We start from the raw sequence: 10,617 nt of genomic DNA on the forward strand, positions 1-10,617 counted from the left end.
CTTCGGCCCACCGAGTCTGTGCCGACCATCAACCACCCATTTATACTAATCCTACACTAATTCCATATTCCTACCACATCCCCACCTGTCCCTATATTTCCCTACCACCTACCTATACTAGGGGCAATTTATAATGGCCAATTTACCTATCAACCTGCAAGTCTTTGGCATGTGGGAGGAAACCGGAGCACCCGGAGGAAACCCACGCAGACACAGGGCGAACTTGCACAGGCAGGGGGCATGATCAAGAAGTTTGCAGACGACACAAAGATTTGCCGTGTGTTAGATAGCAAGGAAGATAGCTGTAGGCTGCAGGAAGATATTGATGGTCTGGTCCGATGGCCAGAAAAGTGGCAAATGGAATTCAACTTGGAGAAGTGTGAGGTGATGCATTTGGGGAGTTCAAACAAGGCAAAGGAATACACAATTAATGGAAAAATACTGAGAGGTGTAGAGGAAGTAAGGGACCTTGGAGTGAATGTCCACAGGTCCCTGAAGGTAGCAGGACAGGTCGATAAAGTGGTTAGGAAGACATATGGAATCCTTTCCTTTACTAGCCGAGGTATAGAATATAAGAGCAGGGAGTTTATGCTGAAACTGTCTAAATCATTGGTTAGGCCACAACTTGAGTACTGTGTGCAGTTCTGGTCGCCTCATTACAGAAAGGATGTAATTACACTAGAGAGGGTACAGAGGAGATTTACGAGGATATTGCCAGGACTGGAAAAATGCAACTATGAGGAAAGATTGGATAGGCTGGGGTTGTTCTCCTTGGAACAGAGAAGGCTGAGGGGAGATCAGATTTAAATGTTAAAATTGTTTAGGGACTTGGATAGAGTGGAGGTGAAGAGTCTGTTCACCTCAGCAGAGAGGTCAGTGACGAGGGGGCATGGATTTAAAGTGATTGGTAGAAAAATTAGAGGGGAGATGAGGAAAAACCTTTTCACCCAGAGGGTGCTGATGGTCTGGAACTCACTGCCTGAAAGGGTAGTTGAGGCAGAAACCCTCAACTCATTCAAAAGGAGTCTGGATATGCACCTCAAGTTCCATAAGCTGCAGGACCACGGACCAAGTGCTGGAAGGTGGGATTAGAATAGGTGGATCGTTTTTTGGCCGGCACAGACACAGTGGGCCAAGTGGCCTCTTTCTGTGCCTTAAACTTTCTATGATTCTATGATGTAGCGAGGCTGCAAAGAGATATGGACAGGTTGAGTGAGCAACAAGATGGCAAATGGAGTATAATGTAGGGACGTGTGAAGTTGTTCACTTTGGTCATAAAAATAGAAAAGCAGAATATTTTTTAAAAGGTGTGAAACCGTTAAGTGTTAATGTTCAGAGAGACTCGTACAAGGAATGCACAAAGTTAACATGCAGGTGCAGCAGGTTATTAGGAAGGCAGATGGCATGTTGGCCTTTATTGAAAGGGATTGGAGTACAGGAATAAAGAAGTCTCACTATAATTGTACAGGGCTTTGGTGAGACTACACCTGGAATACTGTGTGCAGTTTTGGTCTCCACGTTTAGGAAAAGATATACTTGCACTGAAGGCAGTGCAGCAGAGGTTTACTAAATTGGTCCCTGGGATGAGGCAGTTGTCCTATGATGAGAGGCTGAGTAAATTTGGCCTGTGTTCTCTGGAGTTTAGAAGAATGAGAGGTGATCTAGTTGAGATGTACAAAATTCTGAAAGGGCTTGATAGGGTAGAAGCTGAGAGATTGTTTCTGCTGGTCAGGGAATCTAGAACACGGGGACACAGTCTCAGGATAAGGGGTCAATCATTCAGGACTGAGATGAGAAATTACTACACTCAAAGGGTTGTGAATCTTTGGAATTTTCTGCCCCAGAGGGTTGTGGCTCCTCCATCATTGAATACATTTAAGGCTGGGATAGATGGATTTTTTGGTCTCGCAGGGAACTAAGGGATATGGGGAGCGGGCAGTAAGGTGGAATTGAAGCCCCAGATTAGCCATGATAGTATTGAATGGTGGAGCAGCCTCGATGGGCCATACGGTCTACTTCTGCTCCTATTTCTTATGGTCTTGAGTTGAACTGGGTGACTTGCTGGGCCATTTCAGAGGGCATTTATGAATCAACCACATTGCTGTGGGTCTGGAGTTGCATGTAGGCCTTACCAGGTAAGGACGGCAGATTTCCTTCCCTAAAGGACATTATAGAACCTGATGGGTTTTTACAACAATCGACAATGCTTTCATGGTCACCATTAGACTAGCTTTTTAATTCCAGATTTATTAATTGAATATAAATCCCACCATCTGCCATGGTGGGATTCGAACCCATGTCCCCAGAGCATTAGCCTGGGCTCTGGATAACTAGTGACATTACCACTACACCACCGCCTTCCCAAATCATATTATGATCGCTGTTCGATAAACATTCACACACCATTAGACTGTTAACTATATCTGGAGTATTAGTCATTACTGAATCTGATATAAAAACAAGAAATGCTGGAACCACTCAGCAGGTCTGGCAGCATCTGTGGAAAGAGAAGCAGAGTTAACGTTTCGGGTCTGTGACCCTTCTTCGGAACTTGAACTGAATCTGATATGGCCTGTCCCGTTGTTGACTCTGGAACATATTGCTGCAGAAAACTAACCGGGCGCATTCAAGAAATTCACTGTCTTTCTGATTTGGTACTCTCCTTATCCCAATCTATGAAATTTCAAATCCCCCATTAAAATCACTCTGCCTTTTTTACATGTTTGTTTGTTTGATCTCTGCATTTATACATCCTGCCACTTCACAACTGCTACAAGAGGGCCTGTACACAATCCAGCTTACAGTCTGAAGTGCTTTTCTATTTATTAATCCTATCCGTAAAGTCTCCACTACTTGCTTGCCTCTCATTATAACGTCTCATCATTTAAGTGGTTTCATCCTTATGAAGGCTACTCCTACCATTATCCCTATCTTTCCTGTAAACGTCACTACTTGGTATATTTTGTTCCCGACCCTGCAGCCATGTCTCAGTAAATGTTACCATGTCATGCCCTCCATTTACACTTGTAATTCATTCAGTTTGTTCCTCAAACTCTTTATTTGTATAAAGAATTCTTATTTGGACCACAGACCCTAATCTGTCCTCTTTTTCTAATGTTTTATTCACATTTTTTATTTCTCTCTCCTGGTTTAATTACTATACAGTTTTAGTTTTCCCTTTACCTGAAGTGCCTAAAGGACATGTTTGTCAGCGGTGGCTCAGTTTGTAGCACTCTAGCCTCTTAAGTCAGAAGATTGTGGGTTCAAGTCCTACTCCAGGGGCACAAAAATCAAGGCTGATCGTGCAGTCTCAGTACTGCACTGGAATGTCAGAGGTGCCATCTTTCAGATGAGATGTTAAACAGAGGCCCTGTCTGCCTTCTCAGCTTTTTTTTATTCGTTCGTGGGATGTGGGCGTCGCTGGCCAGACCAGCATTTATGGTCCATTCCTAATTGCCCTTGAGAAGGTGGTGATGAGCTGTCGCCTTCAACCGCTGCAGTCCATGTGGTGTAGGTTCACCCACAGTGCTGTTAGGAAGGGAGTTCCAGGATTTTGATCCAGCGACAGTGAAGGAACGGCGATATAGTTCCAAGTCAGGATGGTGCATGGCTTGGAGGGGAACTTGCAGGTAGTGATGTTGGCACGCATCTGCTGCCCTTGCCCTTCTAGATGGTAGTGGTCGTGGGTTTGGAAGGTGCTGTCTAAGGAGCCTTGCTGAGTTGCTGCAGTGCATCTTGTAGATGGTACACACTGCTGCCACTGTGCATCGATGGTGGAGGGAGTGAATGTTGAAGGTTGTGGATGGGGGTGCCAATCAAGCAGGCTGCTTTGTCCTGGTTGGTGTTGAACTTCTTGAGTGTTGTTGGAGCTGCACCCATCCAGGCAAGCAGAGAGTATTCCCTCACACTCCTAACTTATGCCTTGCAGATGGTGGACAGGCATTGGGGAGACAGGAGGCGAGTTGCTCGCCACAGGATTCCCAACCTCTGACCTGCTCTTGTAGCCACAGCATTTCTGTGGCTGCTCCAGTTCAGCTTTGGGTCACTGGTGACCCCAGGATGTTGATAGTGGGGGGGGTTCAGCGATGGTAATGCAGATTCAAGCTGAGTGTGGAAATTGGAGTTCGGTGAAGGGGGCAGAGGTGCTCCATTTTTCTACTTTTTTAACCCTCCAGTATTTGGTTCTTGTTTCGGTGAAGTGGAAGGAGCTGTTTGGTGAGTACCTGGTAAGCTATTCTACTTATTATTAATAGTCTGTAAAGTTACGGTATGGCAGGTCAGCTTTGCCGATTGGAATGTACAGCCTGTGGCATGTGGGAAGTCATGGCCACACCATGTGTCCTAGACAAACACATCTGCAGGAAGTGTCACGAGCTACAGAAGAAGCTCGAGTTCTGGGTTTCAGAACCCGTGTGGCAGCTGGAGTCACTCTTGTACATCCGTGAGGCGGAGGAGTATGTGGATAGCATGTTTAGGGAGGTGGTCCCATCACATCTTTGTGCTAGGCAGCATTTAACTGAGTATGGCATCAAGGAGCCCAAGCAAAACTGGAGACAATGGGAATCGGGGAAAACGCTCTGTTGGCTGGAGTCATTCATAGCACAAAGGAATATGGTTGTGGTTGTTGGTCAATCATTTCAGTCCCAGGACATCACTGCAGGAGTTCCTTAGGGTAGTGTTCTAGCCCCACAACTCTCCGATATCTGCACTCTTCGAATTCTGACCACTGGAGGATCCCTGATTTTAGTTGCTGCACCATTGGCAGCTGTGCCTTCAGCTGCCTGGGTCCTAAGCACTGAAATTCCCTCTCTAAACCTCTCGGCCTCTCTACCTCTAGTTCATTCTTTAATTCGCTCTTTAAAACCTACCTCTTTGAGGAAACGTTTGGTTACCAGCCCAAATATCTCCTTGCGTGGCTCTGTGTTAAATTTTCTTTTATAGTGCTCCTGTGAAGGGCCTTGTTACATTGTATTTATTTAGCACCTTTAATGTAATAATAGTAGTTGCTTTCCCTCTCTGTCTCTGTCGTCTTTCCCCCCCCATTGTTGGATAATGACAGTACCTGGACTCCTGGTTGGCTGCTGCAAGCTCGGGTTACTGCTGGGACAGGTGATGTGTAGCGATCTTTCTGGGGTAAGAGTTGATATTCTACGGAGGGGTGGGGTGGTTTTCCTAGGGAGGGGATCTCTCAGGAGTTGTCAGTATCTTGACTGATTGCACTTCTTGCCCTTTGCCCCAAGTGGACATGGAGCGTGATGTGGAGCCAGGACCCTCGGCCCTGATCCTGACCCGCGGAATCACTGATGAGGAGGATGAGGAAGTGGATTCAGACACTGACGACCTGGATCATCAAAGTAAGAGGCAAATGCCAGGGAGGGGGGTGTTGGGGGTCATAGTGTTATACAGCACAGAAACAGGCTCTTCGGCCCATCGTGTATGTGCCGGTCATCAAGCACCTAACTATTCTAATCCCATTTTCTGGCACTTGGCCTGTAGCCTTGTATGCTATGGCATTTCAAGTGCTCATCTAAATACTACTTAAATGTTGTGAGGGTTCCTGCCTCTACCACCCCTTCAGGCAGTGTGTTCCAGATTCCAACCACCCTCCGAGTGAAAATTTTTTTCCTCAAATCCCCATACCTTAAATCTATGCCCCCTGGTTATTGACCCCTCCGCTAAGGAAAAGGTTTCTTCCTATCTAACCTATCAATGCCTCTCATAATTTTGTATACCTCAATCAGGTCCCCCCTCAGCCTTCTCTGCACTAAGGAAAACAACCCTAGCCTTTTCAGTCTCTCTTCATAGCTGAAATGCTCCAGCCCAGGCAACATCCTGGTGAATCTCCTCGGCACCCTATCCAGTGCAATCGCATCCTTCCTATAGTGTGATGCCCAGAACTGTACACAGTACTCCAGTTGTGGCCTAACTCGCGTTTTATACAACTCCATCATAACTCCCCACTCTCATATTCTATGCCTCGGCTAATAAAGGCAAGTATCCCATATGCCTTCCTAACCGCCTTCTCTACCTGTGCTGCTGCCTTCAGTGATCTGTGGACAAGTACACCAAGGTCCCTCTGTACTTTCAAGGGTCTTACCATCCATTGTATATTCCCTTGCCTAGTTAGTCCTCCCAAAATGCATCACCTCACACTTCTCAGGATTAAATTCCATTTGCCACTGCTCTGTCTATCTTACCAGCCCATCTCTATCGTCCTGTAATCTAAGGCTTTCCTCCCCACTATTTACAACACCACCAATTTTCATGTCATCTGCGAACTTGCTGATCATACCTCCTATATTCACGTCTAAATCATTAATGTACACTACAAACAGCAAGGGTCCCAGCACCGATCCCTGCGGTCACACCACTAGTCACAGGCTTCCACTCGAAAAAACAACCCTCGACCATTACCCTCTGCCTCCTGCCACTAAGCCAATTTTGAATCCAATTTGCCAAATTGCCATGGATTCCATGGGCTCTTACCTTCTTAACCAATCTCCCATGCGGGACCTTATCAAAAGCCTTACTGAAGTCCATGTCGACTACATCAACTGCTTTACCCTCATCTACACATCTAGTCACCGCCTCAAAAAATTCAATCAAGTTAGTTAGACACCATCTCCCCCTGACAAGGCCATGCTGACTATCCCTGATTAATCCCTGCCTCTCCAAGTGGAGATTAATCCTGTCCCTCAGAATTTTTTCCAATAGTTTCCCTACCACTGATGTTAGACTCAACAGCCTGTAATTACCTGGTTTATTCCTACTACATTTCTTGAATAATGGTACCACATTCGCTGTCCTCCTTTCCTCTGGTACCTCAACTGTGGCCAGAGAGGATTTGAAAATTTGTGTCAGAACCCCTGCAATCTCCTCCCTTGCCTCATATAGCAGCCTGTGATGCATCTCATCTGGGCCTGAGGATTTATCCACTTTTAAGTCCGCTAAAACAGCTAATATTTCCTCCCTTTCAATGCTAATATGTTCAAGTATATCACAATCCCCCTCCCTGGGTGGGTGCGTTGCTGTTGGTGGGGCGGGGGAATTGTCGGGGTATCTGGGGATCGTTGCGAGGCAGTGGGGGGTGCCAGGCTGAGGTTTTGTTAAGGTTTAGAGTTGAGATTTGGGGGCTGGGCTGGGCTTGGCTTATCTCCATGCTGATTGTCTACCAGTCTGTCATTATCAAGTCAGCCTGAATGTTTGATTTCTGTGAGCAGAGGCAGAGGACCAGAGTGAGGAACCTGCCTTCCGAAGATACCTGGAGAAGAGAAAGTGCAGAAAACACACTGCAGCCAATGAGTGAGAGGAAGTGAGCAATTGGACCAGGAACCCAGGACAAGAAAAGCAGCCCTAGCTGAGTATCATCACCCAGCAGCCCTCTGCACCTCTGCTGGGACCCTTGTGCTCACCAGTGGGACATGTGGGTTCTGGCTTGGAATTGGGTTGGACGTGCTGACTCCTGTCAACATTCTGCTCCTTAAGCTCCGTGGATCAGATTGCCTGGGCCCAGCTCGGGGACACTCATAATAATTTAATGGGTCAGCCTCCACTTCCCCTCCATTCTGTTGTGCTGGGCGCTATCTTGCCTGGTCCTCTCCACCTGAACATTTGAGTCCACTCTTGTCTGTAACTTCACAAATCATGGATTTGGGGTATTTATTTAAGAAGTAAAGCTTTTATTTCAGTTAAAACGCAGCAATCTCCTTTCTCTGACTCTGTGTGGGGAGGTAAAGGGGTGCAATTGGGAGGGAGGTGTATTTCTCAGTGACCCCGACCCAAGTGAGGTGTGTATAGATCCCGGAACCACCAGATGATCAGCAAATGTGGAGGCAGCAGTGAGACAGAGGCTGTTCATTTTAGTAACTTCAAGCTAGGGCATTGGGGAAGAAGTTGGGGTTGGGGATTTTTTTTATTCATTTGTGGGATTTGAGCATCGCTGGCAAGGCCAGCGTTTATTTAGAGTGTGGAGCACAGAGTGATCGGAGAACAGAGTGCTTTCTTTAACTGCGTGCTAAATTCAGGAATTAGGTGCAAGTTGAAATTTGGTGCAGAAGGGGAAGGAGGTGCTGCTTTTTATTCCTTTTGTTTTACCTCCAGTAGCTGGTGAGTGTTCTTTTGTCTCCAAACTGGGAGACTGTAACTTGCTATTACTTTACTACATTAGTAACTAGTTAACTACTCAAATAAGGTTAGACAGGCATGGTAGGGCAGGTGATGTGCTGTAATTGCAACATAGTCATTTACAACACAGGAGGCCATTCGGCCCATTGAGTCCATGCCGGCTTTACACGGAGCTATGCCATCAATCCCACTCTCCAGCTCAATCCGGTAGCCCTGCAAGTCTCTTTCTCTCAAGTGGCTACCCATCTCCCCCTTGACGTCAGTGATTGTCTCCACTTGCACCATCCTTGTGGGTAATGAATTCCAGGTCATTACCTGGATTGGGCAGCTAGTTTTTTTTCCAGTCGGCACAGACACGATGGGCTGAATGGCCTCTTTCTGTGCCATAATTTTTCTATGGTTCTACCACCCACTGCATAAAAATATGCTTCCTCATATTTCCCTGCATCTCCTGCCCAAAACCCTCAATCTGTGTCCCCTAGTCCTTGTACCATTTGTTAATGGGAACAGCTTTTCCTTGTCTAACTTATCTAAGCCTGTCATAATCTTGTACACTTCTATTAAATCGCCCCTTAATTTCCTTTGTTCTAGGGAGAATAAACCCAGCTTTTCCAACCTAACCTTGTAACTAAAATCTTCCATCCTGGAACCATTCTGGTAAATCTCCTCTGCAGCCTCTCAAGGACCCTCACATCCTTCCTGAAGTGTGGTGACCAGAACTGGGCACAATACTCCAGTTGAGTCTAACCAGACCTTTATAAAGGTTCAGCATAATTTCCCTGCTCATGTACTCAATGGCTCTTTTTATGAAGCCCAAGGTCCCATATGGTTTATTAACCACTCTTTCGATATGTCCTGCCACCTTCAAAGTTTGCTGCACATGCACCCCCCAGGCCCCTCAGTTCCTGCACAGTCTTTAGAACAGTGCCCTTAAGACTATATTGCCTCTCCCCATTCCTTCTGCCAAAATGCATCACCTCACATTTGTCAGTGTTAACTTCCATCTGCCACCTCTCTGCCCATTCCACTAGCCAATCTTTGTCCCGTTACAGGCAGTTCATATCAGCTTCATTGTTTGTCGCACCTCCAAGTTTGGTGTCATCAGCAAATTTTGAGATTCTACTCTGTATTCCAAGATCTAAGTCATATATATATTATATATTATAATATAAAAAAAGCAGTGGTCCCAGGACTGACCCTTGGGGAACACCACTGTTTACCATCCTCCAGTCTGAAAAGCAACCATTTACTATGACTTGCTGTTTTCTGTCCTTAAGCCAATGTTTTATCCAGTTGGACACTGACCCTCTTATTCCATGAACTTCAATTTTGTTAACCAGCCTTTTACGTGGTACCTTATCAAATGCTTTCTTAAAATCCATATAAACAACATCCGCCACATTCCCTTCTTCAACCTTCTCTGTTACTTCATCAAAAAATTCAATTAGATTTGTCAAGCATGGGGGAGTTTGTGGAAAACATTGCAGTCCCAGACAACCAAATCTGCAGTAAGTGTCTGCAGCTTGACTAAACTCTACTCAGTTGCTGAGCTGGAGTCTGAGTTACAGACATTGCAGGGCATCAGGGAGGGGGAGAGTTACCTGGACACTTTGTTTCAGGATAAAAGCAAAGTACTGCAGATGCTGGAAATATGAAATAAGAACAAAATGCTGGAAATACTCAGCAGGTCTGACAAAATCTGTGGAGAGAGAAATGGACCTGAAACATTAACTGTTTTTCACTCCACAGATGCTGCCAGACCTGAGTATTTCTAGCACTTTGTTTTTACTTTGTTCCAGGAGGCGGTCACACCTGTTAGGTTAAGTAGAACTTGAGTTGGCCAATGATCAGGGACTGGAGGGTGTGGCTGTGTCAGGCAGGTATGAGGATCCAGCCTGCAGGGGTGGAGGAGCTCCAGCCATAGACTTTGACCAACAGGTATGAGGTACTTGTTACCTGGGTGGATGAGAACCAGGACTGCAGGGTAGATGGGCAAACTGACCATAATCCTGTGGTGCAGGGCGCCATTCAAATGAGGGAAGTAAAAAGGAATGTGGTACTGATAGGAACAGGGAATAGAGAGCACAGTGGCGCAGTGGTTAGCACCGCAGCCTCACAGCTCCTGTGACCCGGGTTCAGTTCTGGGTACTGTCTGTGCGGAGTTAGCAAGTTCTCCCTGTGTCTGCGTGGGTTTTCTCCGGGTGCTCCGATTTCCTCCCACAGCCAAAGACTTGCAGGTTGAGAGGTAAATTGGCCATTGTAAATTGCCCCTAGTGTAGGTAGGAGAATGGTGGGGATGTGGTAGGGAATATGGGGTTAATGTAGGATTAGTATAAAATGGGTGGTTGTTGGTTGGCACAGACTTGGTGGGCCGAAGGGCCTGTTTCAGTGCTGTATCTCTAAATAAAATAATAGATACAGTTTTCTGCAGCCGCGACTGGGAGTTCCGAAGGTTGTGCTGCCTGTCTGGTGCCAGGGTTAAGGATATTTCTT

The 10,617-nt window shown here is 46.2% G+C and overlaps 1 protein-coding gene across 2 annotated transcripts in view; it reads left to right on the forward strand.

Moving 5' to 3' along the window:
- gpn1 (GPN-loop GTPase 1) overlaps positions 1-7,694 on the forward strand; it is a 137,581-nt gene extending 129,887 nt beyond the window's left edge. For both annotated transcript variants that reach the window (XM_068027571.1, XM_068027572.1), the window contains 2 exons: positions 5,241-5,354; positions 7,221-7,694. In XM_068027571.1, the coding sequence (XP_067883672.1) occupies positions 5,241-5,354; positions 7,221-7,306 (200 nt within the window). In that variant the 3' untranslated portion in view covers positions 7,307-7,694. The remainder of the gene's footprint in view (positions 1-5,240; positions 5,355-7,220) is intronic.
- Positions 7,695-10,617: the final 2,923 nt, after the last annotated feature.

Source organism: Heterodontus francisci, unplaced genomic scaffold (assembly GCF_036365525.1).
Source record: "Heterodontus francisci isolate sHetFra1 unplaced genomic scaffold, sHetFra1.hap1 HAP1_SCAFFOLD_593, whole genome shotgun sequence".
In the NCBI taxonomy this organism is placed as follows: Eukaryota; Metazoa; Chordata; class Chondrichthyes; order Heterodontiformes; family Heterodontidae; genus Heterodontus; species Heterodontus francisci.